Source organism: Oncorhynchus keta, chromosome 27, assembly GCF_023373465.1.
Source record: "Oncorhynchus keta strain PuntledgeMale-10-30-2019 chromosome 27, Oket_V2, whole genome shotgun sequence".
In the NCBI taxonomy this organism is placed as follows: domain Eukaryota; kingdom Metazoa; phylum Chordata; class Actinopteri; order Salmoniformes; family Salmonidae; genus Oncorhynchus; species Oncorhynchus keta.
Window position 1 is genome coordinate 15,414,213 of NC_068447.1, and position 23,643 is coordinate 15,437,855.

Below are 23,643 nucleotides of genomic sequence, written 5' to 3' on the forward strand. Positions count from 1 at the left end.
ATGCCTGAGGAAAACAACCAGCCCAAGATGATCAATTATTTTATTTGTACAACAGAATGGGGCAGTACAGTCCTGAAGGTCACATCAGAGTACAGCGCTAGTCAGTGTGAAGGTTTAACACAGCACAGAATAACTGATCTCGAGTCAGCCTATGGTAATATTGAGTAGGTGCATGTTGTGGCTGAACAGGGGTGTGTTCTGTGGGAAGCATGGTTCGCAGATAGATATTTACAGTAGAGAGTACACAAGTCTTTATTCGGGATGACAGAAGTGCGTCTGCCCTACACAATGCATTTCTAATTTAACATTTTGTAACATTGGACCCTCCTGAACAAAGCCCCTGGTTTAAACTAAGTACTGAAATGGCTGTGTATAGTTTAAGGTACCTAAACACAGGTGTGAATATTACAGATGGGCTGAGCCTAAGATGAAATTAAATAAAAACCCGCATAGCTAAATATAGATCTGCGTGTATACATGGGAGAAAGGGGAGCTTTGCAAGTATGGGGTTCTTTAGCCTAGGAAAGACATTTATTGGTATGGTTTTCCTTCAACAAAAGAGAAAGGACACAGCAATTGTTGTTGCCAAGGTAGGACAGAAGAGAATTAATTCAGAAACAGAGGAGGTTATGACAGTCTTTCAGCCATGGTATCCTTCATTGGCTCAAGCAGAGGACACATACAACAGGAAGTGGAAGAGTACAGCAGGAAAAAAAGTAAACAGTACCCTCAAAACTGACTATAATCGACAACCAGTCAAGTTAAGGGGAGAAATGGTGCTGATATGAACATCTATTGGAAAACGTCCCCTGCTTGGTGTGCTTAATTGCCTTGTTTAAATGATTTCAACATGCATCCTTCCTTTCTTGAGGTAATCACTGATCTGTACGTGACTAGATAAGAATAAGGAGTGTTTCCTACATCAAGGACAGAAGGAAGGATGCATTGTAAAATCATTCAACCTGGGGTCTTGGAGCTATTCAAGAGTGTCAACACGACAAGATGAAACTCAGTACCCCTTTTGCAGACTCAAACTCCCCTCCTGTACCTCAAGACACTTCCTTTTTCTCCAAAACCAAAAGCTTCTTTAAACAATACAGAACTGTGCCCAACACTGTCAATCTGCAGCTTGGTTTGTTGTATTTTCTCTTTGCTTTGCCCCAGACTACAATATATATATATAAGCTTTGGTTAGTCCTTGTGCGAGCGTGTTGCCAGCCCAGCGGTGTGAGTCTCTGCTCTTCTATGCGTTCTGCATCTCCTTGCCAATCTTGTAGCTGAGGATCTTGTTCCAGTCGATCTTGGTGCGGGTGACGGGCAGCTGGCGGCGCAGGGCCTTGAAGGTGGTGTCAGACATAGTCTGGTAGTTCTCACTGATCGCCGTCTACAGGGAGGGGAGGAGCAACAGGAGAGAGGGGAGGAGATTTTACAACAGAAGTTTAGAGCCATAAAGAACAGAACACACACACATCCATTGAAAAGGGTGAGGTAAATTACCTGGTAATCATTTTCAGCATTCTCAATGATATCCACAAACTCCTTGGCAGTCTGGCTCTCATTCTGTTGACAAATTATTTTAGAAAAAGAGTCTCCTTTCCCACACAGGTAATTGACCACAACCTGAACTGACCTAACCTGTTCAGTATACCGGTTATACAACATAATGGCATAAGTTGTTAAAGACAGTTTGCTTCCTTCTCATGTTTACATTAAAGGGATAGAATGAAGACACAGAAGCAAAATGGGTTCTAATTAGCTGTTACTAAATAGAATCAGCGTTATGTCCACTCACAGTCACCGTTATAGACTCCTCCACTTCCTTATGGCTGACCAACTGCACATTACCATCCTCATAGTAGTGCACCTAGAGAGAGAGTCTGTTTAATTACTAGACTTTGGGTGTTTAATTATTATCGTCAGCATTTGTTTCTGTAGTAAATATCACAATTGCCCACCTGTATCTTCAACACACCCACTACATGAGCAGTAGACTGACCAATTGTGAACTTCCACTCTGACCTACAGCGCCCATTCCTGAGAGAGAGAAGGCAGATGAAGTATGTGTGAAAGAGATGAAGTCACATAACATTCTGAACTTGTAAAGACCAATATATAATGATGCCGTTGGAACTGTACCAGAAGTTTTTGGGTTGAAACTGGTGTCCCTCAATGCAGGCAATGATGGTTTGCTGGCCATCAACTGTTTTCCCATATACCTGCAGTGAATACGGACTTCATGATTAGCGGCTTGACGAATTGACATACAGTGGCGATATCACAAGGGTCAGTCAGGGTCAACAGCACCATGTTGTTTCTGTTCTTTGATACAAGTGTGTGCTGCATCATACAGACACTGGGGTAGTATTCTGATGTATGTGCTGAGTGAGTGTGGTTGTGTTATGAATGTGTGTGTGGGGGGGTGTACCGTGCAGACTCCGCTGGGGTAGTGCTCTTTAACGTATGCGCTGAGTGAGTGTGGTTGTGTTATGAATGTGTGTGTGGGGGGGTTTACCGTGCAGACTCCGCTGGGGTAGTGCTCTTTAACGTATGCGCTGAGTGCAGTGTCACAAGCCTCTCTCCAAGCTCTCAGGGAGCCGTCTCCATCATATGGCTGCACATCGCTCACCTCCTTCCTCAGGTGGTCGAAGCGGAACGACACCCGATTCCGAGGGTCCAGGAACCTCCCCTGACCCAGGTCCCCATGCTCTGTAATCAGAACCTGGAGGGGAGGGGAGAGGATTGATAACTGTTGTTGTTGACACAATTTGTTTAGTAAACTGTACTAAACAGACTTAACGTGATAACAGCAGTAAATAGTGTGATCATCAGACTGCGGCTCCAGATAAACTCAGCCTTATATCACTCGTACCTGTTCATCATAGCCCTCAAGTTTGGCAGGGGTGAACTGATCCATGTTGTACTGGGCAAAAGCACTGGGGAGAGAGAACACAGAATGAAATAGAACATGGGATATTTACAGACTCCTACACCAATAATGATGACTAATGATAAGTAATGATGTGTGGTTGTTTCAAAATGTTGACATCACATCATGATAGGGTGCTACTCACTGAGCCGCTCCCTCCCTGAGCAGGTTGTCATTGTTAAGGAGAAGCCGCACATCTGGAACGCAAAAGCATACATCAACATCAACTTGTCGGTCTGTAATCATCCCTAAAGCCAACACCTCATTTGGCCGCCTTTCCTTCCAGTTCTCTGCAGCCTGTGACTGGAACGAATTGCAAAAATCGCTGAAGTTGGAGACTTTTATCTCCCTCACCAACATTAAACATCTGCTATCTCAGCAGCTAACCGATCACTGCAGCTGTACATAGTCCATTGGTAAATAGCCCACCCAATTTACCTACCTCATCCCCATACTGTTTTTATTTATATACTTTTCTGCTCTTTTGCACACCAATATCTCTACCTGCACATGATCATCTGATCATTTATCACTCCAGTGTTAATGTGCTAAATTGTAATTACTCGCCTACCTCCTCATGCCTTTTGCAGACAATGTATATATACTTATCTTTTTCCCTACTGTGTTATTGACTTGTTAATTGTTTACTCCATGTGTAACTCTGTGTTGTCTGTTCACACTGCTATGCTTTATCTTGGCCAGGTCGCAGTTGTAAATGAGAACTTGTTCTCAACTAGCCTACCTGGTTAAATAAAGGTGTTCTCAACTAGCCTACCTGGTTAGGTAAAGGTGAAATAAAAAATAAAATAAAAACAACTCAGCTTGTAAGATTATTTAGCCGTTGAAGTCAACTTTTGTTGGGTTTTGTAAATATAATCTATTTTGTCATTATCCTACATCTTATTATCTATTCACCTGTATATGTGGACTCCTGCCCTACCTTGGCCTTGCATCCTTCACCTGTAAATGTGGACTTCTGCTCTACCTTGGCCTTGCATCCTTCACCTGTAAATGTGGACTCCTGCTCTACCTTGGCCTTGCATCCGTCACCTGTAAATGTGGACTCCTGCTCTACCTTGGCCTTGCATCCTTCACCTGTAAATGTGGACTCCTGCTCTACCTTGGCCTTGCATCCTTCACCTGTAAATGTGGACTCCTGCTCTACCTTGGCCTTGCATCCTTCACCTGTAAATGTGGACTCCTGCTCTACCTTGGCCTTGCATCCGTCACCTGTAAATGTGGACTCCTTCTCTACCTTGGAATTGCATCCTTCACCTGTAAATGTGGACTCCTGCTCTACCTTGGCCTTGCATCCTTCACCTGTAAATGTGGACTCCTGCTCTACCTTGGCCTTGCATCCTTCACCTGTAAATGTGGACTCCTTCTCTACCTTGGCCTTGCATCCTTCACCTGTAAATGTGGACTCCTGCTCTACCTTGGCCTTGCATCCTTCACCTATAAATGTGGACTCCTGCTCTACCTTGGCCTTGCATCCTTCACCTGTGAACAAACATCTTGCACTTAAAGAAGCTGTCTGCCTGCCTTCCAGTAACCCTTTAAGCCACAGATCCACTATAATACAATACATCAACAACTAGTCAGTCAGTTAGCAAAATACATAAAACACACATTCACCTTCAGTCAAGAAACCCTTACAATCACAAACTACATGGCACCATTTAAACAACAATGTGATTGTAGGCTATTCTCCATTATTTTTAGTGGAAAACAAAACCTTCTCACCGTTGAAAACTTCGTTGAACTCTCCAGGGGGTGCATGGGTAACGAAGTTTGCTGCTATGCGGACCTGTGGAGAGAGGATGAATCAGTATCCTACTAGACCTACATCAATTTCATTTAGAAATGTTCTAGATTAGATCAGGCTGAGTGGGGAAAATATTATTGAGCTAGGAAGACGTTACTAAATGATAATCCCAGTAAACCATACATAGTGATTCAGACTGTCCTGTCTATGATGTTCACAGAGGCGCCTACTTGAGGAGGTGGTGAGAGTGGCGTAAACTGATACTTTAGGCTAATGGACAACACACTGAAAAATAGCATTAGGTAGCCTAAGTTCATTTATAAACACATTAAACACAAATCTTGGTCATTAGAAACCAGTGCCACTGATTTTGAAGCAACAAATGTAGTTGCATGGCCAGCCTCAAGAGATTGCTGCTTATCCAGTTTCTATGGAAACTACCAGTCTTTACAGATTCTCATGCCCGGAACCCGAGCTGCATTCCACACAGGACATACCCAATATCCTCCCCGTACAGAAACAACCACTGGACACTTGTGTAGATCTGATATATAGTCACTATATGGCAACATTTCTGAGGACAAAGTGGACAAAAAATATGTTTTTGTCGTCACACACACTGGATGCGTGCAGTAAAGTTCTGAAGGGTTGGGGGTAGGGAATAGGCCATCCTAGGGTTGTTTGTTTCTGGACAGGGCCATAGCACTGTACTCCAGTTAAGCACTCGCACCAGTAAAGTGTCGGGTGTATAGTAGTGTCGGGTGTGTATATGCACGTCCTCTCTTTATGGCGTCTATAGCTAGCAGAAGCATCTGAGCTGCAACTGTATCTGTTTGACCTAGAAAACCTCTGATCTAGGTAGGTAACTAGCTAGCACTGCTAGAAACGGTATCAACGTTTTATTTTGCCTAACAGCTAACGTTTGCTACTTCCTGAATTGGCCCAACAGATCTAACCATATCCAAAAAGTGGGATCATGGGTTTCCATTAAACACACTGGAACTTTATTCCTGTAAAATAGCTAAATAGTTATATAACAACTAATAGTTACAATTCCTAGCCAGTAAAAGTTGCCAGTTAGGTTCAGGCTAACGTTAGCATAACTAGCTAGCCACTCAAGTGAATCGTGTCTTTACTGAAACAGAGCGAACGCTAGTAGGTCTAAAATATAGTACCCATTTACTGTTGACCATTCAACAACCGGTGACACACAGTAACTTTAGAATAGAATAATAGAGTTACTTGTGAATAAAATCATAATATCGTTACCTTCTCCTCTTCTGATAACGGCTCCTCAAAATCGGCCATCTTGGCTTGTTGTGTGACCCCACCTACCCACAGACTGAACACTCAGCTGACACCAAAATCATAACAAAACCCAGGGGGTGGAAATCAAATTATAGTGAAATTACGGAATTATTTTGTACATATCTACTTCTCACGTGAAATAATTGAATCTGGTGTTATTTTGTTAATGTTCAAATGCTGTAATTCAAAATATGCATTAGTAAGGTTCAGCCACCTACTTATTTTAACCAGCAGAGGGCGCCGGCTCTGAATCACGTGCTATTTCCCCAGGGTTGCCCGTTTTTACATTTCTGAATACTGAAAACCAACGAACAAGGCCTGAAAACTAGCCCCCCAACAAATGGCTTGCCTCGAAAGAGGAGTTGCCACATTTATCCGATTGGTGCAGTGTTGCCATGTTCGCTGTTTTCCTGAAATTGGGCTACATTTAAAACGATGTCGCGGGGAGAAAATGTACTGGTTGCGGGTTTTAGACTATTTCTAAGTTACGCCGTGGCAGCCATGGCATTTCTCAAAGCAATATATATATGTGTCATGGTGGCCTGACTGTTTTTGGCTATTTCTAAGTTACGCAATGGCATTTCTCATAACAATATATATATATATATATATATAAATAACCGTGGCTTGCTGACAGTCAGGCATTATTGTTGCAGAGTGAGGGGGTGGAGCACTACGGTATTTGGCTGAGTCATGTGAGCGAAAGGCGAGACAGCAGCACGCGCCCACGTCGTGACAACTTTTTTTTTGTTTTTACCAGTGGTAGGGTGGGGCCCACAGTAGCACCCGCTGCTTGTTGAGAAGAGTAAGAACGATATGTGCTTTCACTTCAGTCTCCAATAACACTATACAAAAATCGCTAGTCGATTTTTTTGAAAATGTGTCGCCAGAGGGGTCTGAATACTCGCTAAAGTTGTAGGCAGTGTTGCCCTATCCCAAAGCAGTCACAGGCAGCCCAATCCTCCCACAGCAATCCCTCCCAGCTGCAGTCAGTGCAGGAGATGTTCACCCCTCCTCATCCAGACTGCAAATGAATCACGCATTTCGGGAAGCAGCTGCTGACTGATCCTGCCCAGAGCAGGATGAAAATGTAAAATGTTCTTTGTCTAAAATAAATCACTGCATTTGACTGTAAGCCAGGGCGGGACCATAAGGTTAAAAACCAAACCAAATTTAAGAAAACGAATATAAAAAAATATATTAAAAAACCTAGTAACTCCGCCAGGGTGTCTCTTTTGGTTCACTTTTGCTGGACCCAAGCCTGGATAAAGGAGGAGGGTTGGAATTGTGACATAAAAAAAACAAGAATCGACAGAAGAATGTTCATTTGTAGTTCTAAACATATTTAGGGTGTTTTTTACTCGCTTTGTGTCTCTCCCACGACGTTATTCCTCTCTCCTACAGCGTCCATCACAATTACATGCACATGATGCAAATTAGGTGATGACGTCATTTAGTGACTTTTAGGACAGCCAATAGCTACTTTCCTTACTGAGGAGTTGGCAACATTGGTCAGGCTATTTAGATTGTCATTATGGAGACACCTATTTCCAAACCTTTTTCCATAAAACATACGCTAGAACTGATGCACATCAAGAAATAATGCAGACAAAGCACTGGAAGATGACTTTGGGCGCATTACATAAATCCGTTCGGAGGTGGTTTCAACTGCATTCTAATGTTGACTGCTTAAAGAAAACGGTATCAAGCTAAGTGCATGCTCAGTTCTTGGCGGCTGCCCTAGTGGACATTTGTGGAACTCCCTCGAGTGGTTCTTTTTATGGGGAAAGTCCTCAATGAAACTGACATTAGGCTAAATGTGGAGAATTATACATTAGCTTTCGCCATCAAGTAGGCTATTCATGTATATGCCATTGTAGGCTACCATTTGATACGATACATATGTTGAAATGATGATATCACTGGAGTCAGTGATTTAATTCAATGATTTAAATTATGACCACATCCTCAGTAGCCTATTCAAGCAGGCTATTTGGGAAACAAGCACTTTTTATTGCAAAATCACCTCGCTATTCATGGTGAATTAATTCATCTGAATGAATTAACTAAGCAAGCTGCTAAATTGTTCAGTTTACATCATGCCTAAATCTTGTCTAGGCTACTGTAGACTATATTAACTTAGATGTAGGACTAAATGAGATGTAGGCCTATCACTTTGTCTTTCTCTAAGCAAACTATGGCAACATTTTGGCATAAACCAATATTTTAGTCTATAGACTGTCTATTGAAATGACAAGTCAGTCTAGCAAATGGGCCATTTCTAAAGATTTGCAGTCTTAACATCTGGCACATAATAACAGAACAATTGCCAGAAAATAGCCTAGACGTTAGTTTTTTTATGTTCATCCAAGTGTTTCTTGCTCAGAGATTTCGAGATCCTCTGTCCAACTTTCATCACTCAAACTCTTCTGTCGGAGTTACCTATAGTTATGTACATGCACAAAGGGGATTTATTTAAAATTCTAAACCTGGTTTGAGCCCTGAATGCTGTTTGGCTGAAAGCCGTGGTACATCAGACCATATAACACGGGTATGACAAAACATTACTTTTTACTGTTCTAATTACATTGGTAACCAGTTTATAATAGCAATAAGGCAGCCAGGGGTTGTGGTACATGGCCAATCTACCACTAATGGCTGTATCCAGGCACTCTGCGTTGCATCTCGCCATATGCCATACCCCCTTTGTGCCTTATTGCATAATCATAGCAATCAAACGAGTTGAATTGACATCCATTGATGGAAAATTATCTGCCAAGTTTAATAAGGGAGAATGATCTTTTCTCTTGCCACATATTCAAATGCCTTTATTATCTCATAGCTTGCAATAATTATTATTTTGAGGTTAACCTGAATTTTGTTCCTCGTGTCATTACTATGATATTCTTAATTGGCTCGATAACGCTAAGGAAACATGGGTTCATTGTATAGATAGGGCAACTCTTTTGCTATGAAACATCCGCAGAGTACGACCCTGCCTCACACAGGAAGAGGTGCAGGGCCTAATCCAGGCACTTGCCATCTCCCGTCTGGATTACTGCAACTCGCTGTTGGCTGGGCTCCCTGCCTGTGCCACTAAACCCCTACAACTCATCCAGAACGCCGCAGCCCGTCTGGTGTTCAACCTTCCCAAGTTCTCTCACGTCACCCCGCTCCTCCGATCTCTCCACTGGCTTCCAGTTGAAGCTCGCATCCGCTACAAGACCATGGTGCTTGCCTACGGAGCTGTGAGGGGAACGGCACCTCAGTACCTCCAGGCTCTGATCAGGCCCTACACCCAAACAAGGGCACTGCGTTCATCCACCTCTGGCCTGCTCGCCTCCCTACCACTGAGGAAGTACAGTTCCCGCTCAGCCCAGTCAAAACTGTTCGCTGCTCTGGCCCCCCAATGGTGGAACAAACTCCCTCACGACGCCAGGACAGCGGAGTCAATCACCACCTTCCGGAGACACCTGAAATATTTACATTACATTTAAGTCCTTTAGCAGACGCTCTTATCCAGAGCGACTTACAAATTGGTGCATTCACCTTATGAGATCCAGTGGAACAATCACTTTACAATAGTGCATCTAAATCTTAAAAGGGGGGGGTGAGAAGGATTACTTATCCTATCCTAGGTATTCCTTAAAGAGGTGGGGTTTCAGGTGTCTCCGGAAGGTGGTGATTGACTCCGCTGTCCTGGCGTCGTGAGGGAGTTTGTCCCACCTCTTTAAGGAATACCTAGGATAGGATAAAGTAATCCTTCTCACCTTGTAAAGTGGCTGTTCCACTGGATGTCATAAGGTGAATGCACCAATTTGTAAGTCGCTCTGGATAAGAGCGTCTGCTAAATTACTTAAATGTAATGTAAATTAAAAAAAATTGGGCTAGTTTTCAGGGGTTTTGGGCGAGTTTTTAGTCATTTTGTAGAAACTGAACTTGACCTGGCAACCCTGAATAGGTGTGTCTCAATGGGCTTGTTTTAAGTGGTAAGGCTGAAGAAACCAACTGAAGACGAAAGTTGAGGATTCAACTCTGGGGAGGTGCATCTGCGATCGCCGAAAGAAGGACACTAATTTGGTCGTCCAACAGCCAAACTCAGATGGCAGTGTTTAAAAAATATATATGATTTCGAAATATACATGTATCCAACAACCATATCATACACTCACAAACTAAAATCATATATGTATGTATGTATAATCAGGGAGAGCGCCTCAAATATCAATGTTGGTTCCGGTTGTAGTCATGTCTTTCTTTGGTCACGTTCGTGTGGGTCAAACAAAAACACTAAAGATTGGTTCACAATAGACACTCCCACATTATGTGTAACACGCAGGATATGAACCTAAATCTCGCACGGGCGCAACCGACGTGACAAAGAGGAAATGCTCTCTTAGGCTGAGGGCAGACACTGATTGTGAAGTTCGAAGGCGGGCTACCTTATCACGGGATCGTGACCGACTCATGTCCGCTACAGCTGCAGGATGAAGTTGATGAAGAGCCACTGCAGAAACTTGTAGTCAAAACTTCATGACCTTTGATCACATGATTTTTGAAAGTTCAAGCTGTCGTTATGTAGGCGGAAGAACGAAAATCTGTATCCCCAAAATGCAGTGGTGTAAAGTACTTAAGTAAAACTACTATTTAATTCGGTTTATTTATTTATTTATTTATTTTTTTTGGGGGGGGGGGATCTGTACTTTACTATTTATGTTTTAAGCAACTTTTACTTCAATCCATTCCTAAAGAAAATAACGTACTTTTTACTACCTACATTTTCCCTGACACACAAAGGTATTTTTTGAATGCTTAGCAGGACAGGAAAATGGTCAATTTCACACACTTATTAACAAGAGAATGTCCCTGGCCATCCCTACTGCCTCTGAACTTGCAGATTTACTAAACACATGCATCTTTTATAAATGATGTCTTGAGTGTTGGAGAGTGCCCCTGGTTATGTGTAGATTATGTCTGAGTGTTGGAGAGTGCCCCTGGCTATCTGTAAATTATGTCTGAGTGTTGGAGAGTGCCCCTGGTTATCTGTAGATTATGTCTGAGTGTTGGAGAGTGCCCCTGGCTATCTGTAAATTATGTCTGAGTGTTGGAGAGTGCCCCTGGCTATCTGTAAATTATGTCTGAGTGTTGGAGAGTGCCCCTGGCTATCTGTAAATTATGTCTGAGTGTTGGAGAGTGCCACTGGCTATCTGTAAATTATGTCTGAGTGTTGGAGAGTGCCCCTGGTTATGTGTAGATTATGTCTGAGTGTTGGAGAGTGCCCCTGGCTATCTGTAAATTATGTCTGAGTGTTGGAGAGTGCCCCTGGCTATCTGTAAATTATGTCTGAGTGTTGGAGAGTGCCCCTGGTTATCTGTAAATTATGTCTGAGTGTTGGAGAGTGCCCCTGGCTATCTGTAAATTATGTCTGAGTGTTGGAGAGTGCCCCTGGTTATCTGTAAATTATGTCTGAGTGTTGGAGAGTGCCCCTGGTTATCTGTAAATTATGTCTGAGTGTTGGAGAGTGCCCCTGGCTATCTGTAAATTATGTCTGAGTGTTGGAGAGTGCCCCTGGTTATCTGTAAATTATGTCTGAGTGTTGGAGAGTGCCCCTGGTTATCTGTAAATTATGTCTGAGTGTTGGAGAGTGCCCCTGGTTATCTGTAAATTATGTCTGAGTGTTGGAGAGTGCCCCTGGTTATCTGTAAATTATGTCTGAGTGTTGGAGAGTGCCCCTGGCTATCTGTAAATGTTAAAAACAAGAAAAAGGTGCCATCTGTTTTGCTTAATATAAGGAATTTGAAATGATTTACACTTTTACTTTTGATACTTAATATATTTCGAACCAAATACTTTTAGACTTTTACTCAAGTAGTATTTTACTGGGTTACTTCCACTTTTACTTCAGTGACTTTCTATTAAGGTATTTATACTTTTACTCAAGAATGACAATTGTGTACATTTTCCACCACTGCCAAAATGCAACACACTGAAACGCGGTGACCGACTGGACAAAAGTGATCCGCTCCCATCCAACGCAGTCATTGTCAAATTATCCCAATTTACAGGAAAACCTATGACATGGCAACCCTGGTGTACCCTGCCTAACAACACAGAGAAAACGAGACCACACGCAGAGCTGTTGATCAGTCAGAGTCGCGATGGAGTCTCAGGTAACTTTTAAATAGCTATCAGTGTGTTAAATTCCAGTTTATTTCAATTTAATGTGAGCTTTTACACAAAGCTAGCTACTTGCTTGTCCAACTTCCCATTATGTACTACCTTGCTAACCTAGCTACTTGCTTGTCCAACTTCCCATTATGTACGAACGTTAGTTAGTTAGCTAGCTAATTTAAGTAGCTAACGTATGTTCGCTATCTTTCTTTCCAGCTAGTGTAGTGCATTTGAAATGCTAACTATTTATTTTCCAGCTAGTGTAGGCAGAGATACGGGCTATAATGTCTGTGGTGTAGCATTAGGCAGTCATCGGTTTAGCTATCTGGTAGCTTTCTTATGGTGACGCGCAGAAAGCACTTCCTGGTCAGTCAAGTAAGCAACTCTAGTTATGTTGAATATAGCGTGCTCAACTAAACAAACAATCATTTAAAACTATAATAATATTCGTTTTCACTAGGGAGTGATAGGAGGCTGTTATTTTTTTAAAGTATTAGCTAGCCAGCCAACTGTATAGCTACTGAACTTACTAACCAGTAACCGAAAAGAGTCATATTCCTGAGTTAGATAACCTTGGATTTTGTTTTGTCACAAAGCCTGTCAGTGTTAATAATGATTTCATTGTTGCTTATGTAGTGAGACAGAGGAATTGCATGCTGCACTGACTATTGCAATTAGTAAACAAGCCAGTCTACCTCTGTCTCAGTCCAGGGTCAAGAGAGACAATCAGTAAAAGATGACCTCATCAATGCGGGTTGTGAGACATTGTTTATCCCTGACTCGATGTGCAAGTTCCTCATCTGTTGTGTGTGGAAAGGTAATGACTAATCCGGAAGACATCTCCAAACTCTACCGGGAGTTGAGCCTGTTTCCCTCCTTGACCCGAGCTGACGTAGGGCCAGTCATAACATCGCAGTATGGAGGAAAATACAGCAACATCTACACAGGTGTGTGTGTCTGTCTGTCGGTCTGTCTGTGTCTCCCTGTTCGTCGGTCTGTGTGGGTTTTCATGCCTTTTATTCCGTGTCCCCTAGAATGGAGTCAGCGGGATCTGGAGAGGAACGAGAATGTCAAGTTCTGTCGGCAGTACATTGTGTTTCACGACGACAAGTCTGTGGTCTACTCTGGACCCTCAGGGAACTGCACAGAGATCAAGGGAGAGTATGTGGACATTTGACAGTTTGACGCATGAGTGTGTTCTGTGTGTGTGTAGTTGATTTAGTGTTTTCTCTGTGTCAGGTTGCTGAGTAAAGACTCTCCATCAGGAGACATGAAAGCGGTGGTGAGAGAGAGCATCATCAAAGGAGAGGACAAACAGTTTCTGGAGGTGAGGGTCTCTCGATCTGTCTCTCTATCTGTCTCTATCTGTCTCCTATCCATCTCTCCCTCTCTCTCTCTCCTATCTGTCTCGCTCTTCCTCTCTGTCTCCTATCTCTCTCTTTCTCTCTCTCTGTCTCTCTCTGTCTCTCTCTCTGTCTCTCCATCTGTCTGCACAACTGACCTTGGATAAGTGCCTATGTTGGGGCAACCCCCCTGCATTTATATCCTAAACCTCTTTCACTCATTTTGATTGACAGCTGACCCTCTTTTCCCTTTGACCCCTCAACCATTCGGTGACCCCTCAGATCTGGAGTAAGAACATCAAAGTGAAGAGCATCAACCTGACAGCCCTGAAGAAACATGGCAAGGTCTATGAAGACGGTGAGACACCAATGTAATGTCTCTGTATATGAGAGACTTCCTGAAGTTCTTCTGTTACTGGCACACAATAAACTGTTGTTTTCCCTGAAGACCCGAACAGACTGCACCATTTGTGCCGTCTTATGCCAGGATTTGGCCGCCCCAGACAAAATGTACACGCCTCGGGGAAAATCGCTGAATCAAAATAATACCACAGCAACTGTTATTCTTAGGAAGCCGATTTGATTTGGAGTTCGGACATATAAAGTTTGTGTGAGTTATTTCTAAGATGCATACTTTGCTTTTCTGAACTCTCTTCACTCGCCCATAAACATAGAGGGAGGCATGCCCTACTGGTGCTGGCACATGCTCCGGTCAAATCCACCGCTGCAGTTAGCGTAGCCTACATCAGCCTACGTAGCCTTGCAAGCCAATCACAGAATGTGATGAGGGAACTGAAGCAAATCGTACAATATGGCCAGGTTGTTGGCAATATAATAATTTGGTAACATCGCACAGTGTGACATGTAATAGTTATAAAATACTGAATCTGACGTACAGCGTGGGAAGGCCTTAACACCAAAATATATCAGGCACATTCTTTGGTTGACCCACCTGTTCATTTATATCTGTTCCCAGACCAGTTTGGCTGCCTGGTGTGGTCCCACTCTGAAACTCACTTGCTGTATGTGGCTGAGAGAAAGAGACTCAAGGCAGAGTCCTTCTTCCAGGTCTGGCCTTCAAAACACACACACACCTAAAGTTTAAATATGAGCACAATGCACTTTCACAATGCAGTGCTAATGAACTTCACTGCAAAATGTGTTAGCGATTTCCTCACTTGGTCTATTTGTTAACCCCTTCCATCTCTACTATACAGTCAGTGTCTCCTGAGTCCTGTTCTCTTGCTGATGAAGAGGAAGGGGTGAAAATGGGCAAGGAGGAGGAGACCACAAAGGTAAGGAGGATCCAGTGATAAACTGTTCCATTGACTGACCCCCTGCTTTTAACTAAAACGTCTTGGTTCACCATACTGTGTTTGCTCCTCCCGTCCTGCAGGGGGAGCAGTTTGTGTTTTACGAAGACTGGGGGGAGACCTTGGTCAGTAAGAGTTCTCCTGTGCTGTGTGTGTTGGACATCGAGGGTAGCAACGTCTCTGTGCTAGAGGGAGTCCCAGATAACATCTCGCCAGGCCAGGTCAGTACTCTGTGTGTGTGTGTGTGTGTGTGTGTGTGTGTGTGTGTGTGTGTGTGTGTGTGTGTGTGTGTGTGTGTGTGTGTGTGTGTGTGTGTGTGTGTGTGTGTGTGTGTGTGTGTGTGTGTGTTGCTGGGTGCCATTTCTGTGTGTGTGTGTTGCAATGTATATATGTGCTGTACCAGTGTTATAACTTGTGTCCCCAGGCGTTTTGGGCTCCGAGTGACACAGGCGTGGTGTTCGTGGGCTGGTGGCATGAGCCCTTCAGACTGGGCCTCAAATACTCGCCCAACCGCAGGTGAGCACTGTGATTGGTCAGATCAGAGTGGTGGTTATAAGTAGCAGCTCTTAAATCCAGTAAAGGCCTCTCACTCTCTCTCTGTGTTTTCTAATTCAGGTCCTCCTTGTTCTATGTTGACCTGACTGGGGGACAGTGTGGTAAGTGTATTTCACTCTGAGCTATACATGACCATAGTGTTTTCTAGAAGTCTGTTTGTGTTTCTCTCTCTCAGAGCAGCTTTCATCAGGCTCCAGTGCTGTGTGTTCCCCCAAGCTCAGCCCAGACCAGTGCAGGATTATCTACCTGGAGTGTGCTGTCTACGGACCTCACCAGCAGTGTAGCAGGCTTTGCATGGTGAGTGAGTGAGTGAGCAAGAAAGACGAAAACATATCCAACTGTTCCCAATTAGAGAAATGATTTGAATACTGTTGGAATATAGCTCATGTGTTGAGTTGTCTGTGTGTTACAGTATGACTGGTACACCAAGAGGACCTCTGTGGTTGTGGATGTGGTAAAGAGACCCAGGGAGGGTAAGGAAACCTTTATTTTTTTGTAAAGTAGAATTTGTTCATATAATTACAGGCACTTTGCGAGTGTATTATGTTTATCCTAACTGTTTGTGTGTTCAAGATGGCTTTGCCGGGATCTACAGCTCGTCCCTGTCTCCTCTGTGCTGGTCAGCTGACAGCCAGCGCATCCTGGTCTCCTGTCCACAGGGCAGCCGCAAGGTAACCACCCCTAGACACTTATCAGAGATAATTAGCAGAATTAATTATGCCATATGTATGGCCGCAATCCAATCATATTGACATGTTTTGTCTCCTGTAGGATCTGCTGTTGGTGGAAACGACCACAGGGAGCGTCACCTCTCTGACATCAAGTGAGTGGGGTCACACAGTCCCCTGCCCCCTAGTCAGTCCACTGACAAATACAGTCTCTGAGTTGTAAAGCTGTTGTTGCTGTTCTAACATTCTGACTGACGTCCTAACGCTGTTGTGGTTGTGTTCCCCTGTAGAGTCTCCAGGGGGCAGCTGGTCATTACTGACCATCGAGAGAAACCTGATGGTGGTCAGCTGGTCTTCCCCTAACTGCCCCCCCAGCCTGGTAATGTAGACACACCCACACATATACATACTCCATAAACGTTATGTTTTACTTGACAATGCTTTGCAGTAAAATAGACACATTATTGAAATGTCTTGCTTTGGATGAGTCGTTTATAGTAATGTCTGCTTAATGCCCATTGTCTATTGTTTTGTTATTAATTACCTAATTTTCTGTGGCTAGAGGGTGGGCTTCCTGCCACTGGGTGGTTCTCGTGAGGAGGTGGACTGGGTCGTGCTGGAGGACTCTCAGACCCAGCCAGATATCGATTGGCAGATCCTCAACTTCACCCCGCCCCCAGAGCAGGACAACAGCCAATACCGTAAGAACATCCACTCTGACAGTTGGACTTTTTCTCTCTAGCATGTCAATTATCAGTAAATCCTCTCCTATGTGTCTGAATCCACAAGCATTTCGCTACACCTACATTAACATCTTCTAAACGTGTGTGTGTGTGTGACAAATCAAATTAGATGTAATATTATCCTTGTTATGTAGCTGGTCTGGACTTTGACGCCCTCCTGCTGAAACCAGAGAATGTGAAGGAGGGAGTGAAACTGCCACTCATAGTCACCCCACATGGTAAGTTACACACCTTATAGTGTGTGTGCCCCTGCTTGGTTGTGGGGAGTAGGGTGAAGTTGCTCATAGATGCTGATCTTGGGTCAGTTTGGAATTTCCCCCTCTTAACGGTTATGGTTGGGGGAAGGGAAGCTGATCCTAGATCTGTACCTAGGGGAAACTTCACCCCGGAGCTTGTTGTGTTTGTGTGTGAGTGTGTAGCTACATTCTCTCTCTGTCTCTCTCTCAGGTGGTCCTCACTCTGTGATTGTAGCAGACTGGCTGCTGTCCTCCTCAGTGCTGTGCAGGATGGGCTTTGCTATCCTACTGGGTGAGTAGAGCTATGGTTTATTATGTCTCTATTTGCATAACAGATTGAACATCTTGACGTGGAAACAATGTGGAGATGTTGAATCATTGTGGGAAACTGATTGGCTTTTGCAAAAACTCATCAATGTGAAGGAATTTCATGTTTTTGTCTCATTGTTTTTTTTGTTGAACCAATGAGTTGGTCATTTTTTTTGTTTAGATCAAATTGGATTCACGTTAGTAGACAACTCAATCAAATGTAAATCAAAACTAGATGTGGAACTGGTGTCTGTGCCCAGTGGGATTGGTTAGGGGAGTTATCACCAAGCCACAGGACGATTATTAAAGTTGGGTCCGCACTCAATGTCTTTTTTGTTTGTTTATTTGTTCGAATTTTGTACTGCATCAGGGTGGTATACACAGACGTTCTGATTTTGTACTGCATCAGGGTGGTATACACAGACGTTCTGATTTTGTACTGCATCAGGGTGGTATACACAGACGTTCTGATTTTGTACTGCATCAGGGTGGTATACACAGACGTTCTGATTTTGTACTGCATCAGGGTGGTATACACAGACGTTCTGATTTTGTACTGCATCAGGGTGGTATACACAGACGTTCTGATTTTGTACTGCATCAGGGTGGTATACACAGACGTTCTGATTTTGTACTGCATCAGGGTGGTATACACAGACGTTCTGATTTTGTACTGCATCAGGGTGGTATACACAGGCGTTCTGATTTTGTACTGCATCAGGGTGGTATACACAGACGTTCTGATTTTGTACTGCATCAGGGTGGTATACACAGACGTTCTGATTTTGTACTGCATCAGGGTGGTATACACTGCATCAGGGTGGTATACACAGACGTTCTGATTTTGTACTGCATCAGGGTGGTATACACAGACGTTCTGATTTTGTACTGCATCAGGGTGGTATACACAGACGTTCTGATTTTGTACTGCATCAGGGTGGTATACACAGACGTTCTGATTGACAGCCTTTTCCCCCACACATATTGTCTACACCGAGCCAGTGTGTTGAATCCAGGAAACTAGCTACAGGAGCAGGTAGTCAGTGTTGCTGACAGGGATCACAGACGTAGATTATTATGGTGTTTTAACATGGACATGGTAACAGTCTTTCCATTGCAGTCGTCACGCTACGCCATGGCCAAATCATGGCCGCCACACCCAAAACATATGAACCGTGAAAACATATTTCTGCCGAGGTGCACGTTGAAGATGCTACAACAGTGCACATTTACTTTTCCTCTGCAAGCACAACAAGTAATGAATCAAATCAATCTGACAACCTCATAGAATAGTTTATCTATTTACCTAGTCTGCTTGTTGTGTGTTCTGTGAGAGAAATATTCCTCTTGAGGCACATTCAAGTTATAAGAGCCATAGGGAGGGAATTTTTACAGCGTCGGCATCGTTAAGCACGTTACCGCTCTGCAATCTGAGTGTGTAGGGGAGAGTGGGGCTGAAGGAGAAATGCCACCCTACCTCAAAATCATTTTCTGAGAGTGACTTCCAAATAGCTCCATTCGAACAAAAAACATTTCTGTTTGAGCAAGATTAGTGACAACAGGGGAAGCTGTTGGGGGGGTTGAAATGTTCACTTGTACCTCACTTGTGTCCTTTCAGTGAACTACCGTGGCTCTATAGGCTACGGCCAGGACAGTATCCTCTCTCTACCTGGTAATGTGGGCACTCAAGACGTCAAGGATGTTCAGGTACAGAAACATGAGTTACACCACAGTCTTTTCAGACCACTGTGTGGCTTAATAGTCTATAGTAGTGATGAACCGATATTACATTTCTGGCCGACACAGTAAAGAGTGAATGCCACCGACTCGCTTGTTCACAGCCTGTGTCTGCAGTTTTGTTGACCGTTTCAATGCCATGACAGAGGGCATCACGTCTGCTGCAGACACAGTTGATGAGCTTCTTTCTCCAGTCAGTTGTTCAAATGGAGCCAGGAGTGTGTTCATGTTTCCAACATGTTCTCAAATGCCATTGAAATGACAGCAGCGTTATGAGAACCAGCACATTCTTGGGCAATACGGCTTTCCTCAGTACGAAATCCTCGTCGACCCACTGTTCTGTCAGACTCGTCATGCTCATGGGGCTGACGTCGCTGGTCCAAATGTCAGTCGTGAAGCTAATAGCATTGACGCTATTACTGTGCAACTCCGGTAGGGCAACATCTGGGGAAAAATGGCGCACTTGGTTGTGTGTACTGGTGCTCGACCAGTCGGCGAGAACGCCAACAATCACCCAAGACTGAAATCGGTTGATTGTCAAGGGCAATGAATTCCATTTCAAATGACTGCTTGACTTGTTGGCTGCTCAATCCACACAGCAGACATTGTGGGCTAGGTTAGGAATGCTGTGTTGCACGTACAGCACAACATTTTACGCTGCGTTATTACATCATCTACCTACGTTATATAGGTATGCAGGTCATCTACCTACGTTATATAGGTATGCAGGTCATCTACCTACGTTATATAGGTATGCACATCATCTACCTACGTTATATAGGTATGCAGGTCATCTACCTACGTTATATATAGGTATGCACGTCATCTACCTACGTTATATATAGGTATGCACGTCATCTACCTACGTTATATATAGGTATGCACGTCATCTACCTACGTTATATAGGTATGCAGGTCATCTACCTACGTTATATATATAGGTATGCACGTCATCTACCTACGTTATATAGGTATGCACGTCATCTACCTACGTTATATAGGTATGCACGTCATCTACCTACGTTATATAGGTATGCACGTCATCTACCTACGTTATATAGGTATGCACGTCATCTACCTACGTTATATAGGTATGCACGTCATCTACCTACGTTATATAGGTATGCACGTCATCTACCTACGTTATATAGGTATGCACGTCATCTACCTACGTTATATATAGGTATGCACGTCATCTACCTACGTTATATAGGTATGCACGTCATCTACCTACGTTATATAGGTATGCACGTCATCTACCTACGTTATATATAGGTATGCACGTCATCTACCTACGTTATATAGGTATGCACGTCATCTACCTACGTTATATAGGTATGCACGTCAGCTTTGACATCGGTTTTTCACATCGGCGTTAAACTAGACATCGGCTGATACCGATGTTGGCGGTTTTAGCTAATATCGACCGATTCCACTAAGTTCACTGATATATTGTGCATCCCTGGTCTATAGTATTCAGCCCTAGAATCAGTCTGTCTGACTGACGTTTCATTTTCACAGTATTTTTGTAGTCTCTGTCATCTCCCCTCTCAAACCACTCTGCTTCCTCCCGCGTACTTTCTCTCACTTCTCTCTCTCACTTCTCTCACCCTCCCTCTACCCTCCCTCTCTTTCATCATGCTGTTGTTTCTGGCTCTAGTTTGCAGTGGAGAGTGTTCTGAAGGGCGGGGCGTTTGACGAGCAGAAGGTTGCGGTTGCCGGGGGTTCCCACGGCGGATTCGTGGCCTGTCATCTAATTGGCCAGTACCCAGAGTTCTACAAGGCCTGCGTGGCTCGGAACCCCGTCATCAACCTGGCCTCAATGATTGGGAGCACCGACATCCCAGACTGGTACAGTCACACTTTCTCACAACCATGCCCACACAAACATCCACTAACTCATAGGGACGATACCAGTATCACAGTATATTTTCCATGGCAAAAAAATCCTTTAAAAACCTGCTGTATGTAAAATATTGTGTGCTATAGCTTGGAAACTAAATACATGTGACTCTGGATGACAACATGTTTCCAACATCAGGGATGTTTTCCTAAAGAAGTTTGGTCCGCTTCATGTCTTGTTTCAGTGCCAGGACATCATCCCAGCCCTCCTTAGTTATTACCACATAGGCTTGACATCCATGACATTTACTTTCAGGTTGGTGGATACAGAGAGAGACATACGCACTTCAGTCTTAGGGGGTTGTGTAGGCTTGCCGGGATGTGTCGTCTGTCTGTCTCTGTAGGGAGAGGAAGCAGTCAGTAATTCAAACCACCAGAAGGGAAACTAGATATGATAGAATCCATACGATTAGTTTTTTGTTCTCTTTTCTCTATAAGGTGTGGTTATCCAACATGTAGGTGTGTTTCAGGTGTATGGTGGAGGCTGGCTATAACTACAGTACAGATTGCCTTCCCGACCCTGCAGTCTGGGAGCAGATGTTAAACAAGTCTCCTATCAAACATGTCAAACAGGTGTGTGTGTTATCAAGCGGACTGTGTGTTTCACATTCTGTTTGTTTACTGATCCAATGCGGGTGAAAAAAGCTTTGCTGTCTCTCTACCATTGTTTTTCAGTGCCTTGTGTCTGTGTGTTGACTGTAACAATGTATGTGACTGTTGTCGCCATTCAGGTGAAGACTCCTGTGTTGCTGACTCTGGGAGAGGATGATAAGCGTGTGCCCCCTAAGCAGGGGATTGAGTACTACAGAGCCTTGAAGGCACTACAAGTCCCAGTGCGGTGAGTAGACTGCCCTTGTGCTGTTGGCTGCTGGGTAATGTAGTATTTAGTGGTGTGGTGGTCACATATCAGAATAAAGACAGTGAAGTACTTTGTATGCGATAAGTAAAGGTAATCAACAGCTAACCAGTTAATGGGGTTGCTTGCCAAAGACAGATTTTTCTCTTCCTATTTGTAAAAAAAAAAAAAAAGATACCGTCTTAAACTGACACTCAGTGATTACACAGTATCTTTGCATGTGTGAGCTTCAATCTCCTATAAAGCACCGACACAGCACCGACACAGAGCCTCACGCTTCCATGGTCTTTCCTAGTTGGTCTTTCTTGTCAGCCCGATGTTGTTGTTTACTTCATGCAGTGCATTGCTGACCCTACTTTCTTAACTCCGCCTGGGTGCCTTTCTTTCAGGTTGCTATGGTACCCCGGGAACAACCACTCCCTGTCCAAGGTTGACGCGGAGTCTGATGGCTTCATGAACATCGCTCTCTGGATGACCCGGCACCTGTCTCTGTGACGATACCATTAGCGATAGCATGCTAACCCTATGATAGCTCTAGCATGCTAACAACAGGATGTTAATCTGTATAATAACGGCGTGAGGGTCAGGCCAAAGCGTTGAGGGTACTGTAGGCTACCTGCACTAAGTCATCTGTGATTAGATCATCTGCATCAGTTTATAGCTTTGGAATTACACCTTCTGAATGATGGCAAGTTCTTGTCCTATATCAAATATGAAACTGTTGAAACACATTGATTTTGCCTGTAATTTGGCAACACTAGTCCTTATTTTCAATGTTTCTCCATGAAACGGTTTCACCTATGATTTAACAAGGGCTACGGGTACTGCCGTTCAAAAATGATCGAATACCTTTTTATTTAGAAAGATACTAAACAGCCGTATAGTTTCATCATCTAAGTTGTGATCATAATATGAAGAGAACGAAAGTACTTGAGCTAAACATTATGGACCCAGTAACAGTAACACCTGGTGAAAGGTCTCCACTACACATTCTACTCATTACGTTCATTCTGATGGTGCTTTCCAGGGTTGCAGATGCTTTATATTGATTGTAACAACCAGGGTTCTTTCTCTAATGATTCTATCAATAAAACATGTTTTGGCTATAAAACATCTCTCTTTTTGTTTTATACAGTTGAAGTTGGAAGTTTACAGTTTTTTACAATTGACAATTTCTGACATTTAATCCTAGTAAAAATTCCATGTTTTAGGTCAGTTAGGATCACCACTTTATTTTAAGAATGTGAAATGTCAGAATATTAGAGAGAGCGATTTATTTCAGCTTTCATTTCTTTCATCACATTCACAGTGGGTCAGAAGTTTACATGCACTCAGTTAGTATTTGGTAGCATTGCCTTTTAAATTGTTTAACTTGGGTCAAACGTTTCAGGTAGCCTCCCACAAGCTTCCTACAATAAGTTGGGTGAATTTTGTCCCATTCCTCTTGACAGAGCTGGTGTAACTGAGTCAGGTTTGTAGGCCTCCTTGCTCGCACAAGCATTTTCAGTTCTGCCCACAAATGTTCTAAAGGATTGAGGTCAGGGTTTTGTGATGGCCACTCCAATACCTTGACTTTGTTGTCCTTAAGCCATTTTGTCACAACTTTGGAAGTATGCTTGGGGTCATTGTCCATTGGGAAGACCCATTTGCGCTCAAGCTTTAACTTCCTGACTGATGTCTTGAGATGTTGCTTCAATATATCCACATAATTTCCCTACCTCATGATGCCATCTATTTTGTGAAGTGTACCAGTCCCTCTTGCAGCAAAGCACCCCCGCAACATGATGCTGCCACCCCTGTGCTTCACAGTT

General features: G+C 43.5%; 3 protein-coding genes across 4 annotated transcripts in view; 2 read left to right on the plus strand and 1 right to left on the minus strand.

The window, feature by feature from the left end:
* Nucleotides 1–23,643, plus strand: part of cttnbp2nlb (CTTNBP2 N-terminal like b) — a 69,294-nt gene that overhangs the window by 45,298 nt on the left and 353 nt on the right. The window lies entirely within an intron of this gene.
* On the minus strand, nt 23–6,062 carry LOC118359574 (F-actin-capping protein subunit alpha-1-like). 2 transcript variants are annotated; one of them, XM_052481809.1, is made up of 11 exons: nt 5,961–6,062; nt 4,670–4,733; nt 4,337–4,426; nt 3,072–3,123; nt 2,870–2,933; nt 2,513–2,719; nt 2,137–2,216; nt 1,956–2,034; nt 1,793–1,864; nt 1,498–1,560; nt 23–1,384 (listed from the first exon to the last, which is right to left on the minus strand). In XM_052481809.1, exons 1-11 carry the CDS (start codon nt 5,997–5,999, stop codon nt 1,244–1,246), a joined length of 951 nt encoding a protein of 316 aa, XP_052337769.1. In that variant the 5' UTR covers nt 6,000–6,062; the 3' UTR covers nt 23–1,243. The 2 variants fall into 2 exon arrangements, with proteins under 2 accessions (XP_052337769.1, XP_035593979.1); XM_035738086.2 differs by lacking the exon at nt 4,337–4,426 and having other exon boundaries at nt 5,961–6,045.
* On the plus strand, nt 10,615–22,943 carry apeh (acylaminoacyl-peptide hydrolase). Its single transcript, XM_035738085.1, has 24 exons — nt 10,615–10,633; nt 12,065–12,169; nt 12,988–13,117; nt 13,205–13,331; nt 13,410–13,497; nt 13,796–13,871; nt 14,490–14,581; nt 14,731–14,808; nt 14,910–15,047; nt 15,251–15,342; nt 15,442–15,482; nt 15,557–15,678; nt 15,794–15,854; nt 15,955–16,052; nt 16,153–16,204; nt 16,340–16,428; nt 16,612–16,750; nt 16,927–17,010; nt 17,240–17,320; nt 18,956–19,044; nt 20,735–20,925; nt 21,447–21,549; nt 21,708–21,814; nt 22,222–22,943. Exons 2-24 carry the CDS (start codon nt 12,158–12,160, stop codon nt 22,325–22,327), a joined length of 2,196 nt encoding a protein of 731 aa, XP_035593978.1. The 5' UTR covers nt 10,615–10,633; nt 12,065–12,157; the 3' UTR covers nt 22,328–22,943.

Bases quoted from the DNA above. Each gene is read 5' to 3' on its own strand.
- LOC118359574 (XM_052481809.1), bottom strand. From the start codon at position 5,999: ATGGCCGATTTTGAGGAGCCGTTATCAGAAGAGGAGAAG. The intron at 4,734-5,960 runs GTAACGATATTA...CTCTCTCCACAG, and splicing joins CGTTATCAGAAGAGGAGAAG to GTCCGCATAGCAGCAAACTT. The intron at 2,035-2,136 runs GTACAGTTCCAA...TCTCTCTCTCAG, and splicing joins TTTCAACCCAAAAACTTCTG to GAATGGGCGCTGTAGGTCAG.
- apeh (XM_035738085.1), top strand. The intron at 16,053-16,152 runs GTAACCACCCCT...TGTCTCCTGTAG, and splicing joins GTCCACAGGGCAGCCGCAAG to GATCTGCTGTTGGTGGAAAC. The intron at 21,815-22,221 runs GTGAGTAGACTG...CCTTTCTTTCAG, and splicing joins GCACTACAAGTCCCAGTGCG to GTTGCTATGGTACCCCGGGA.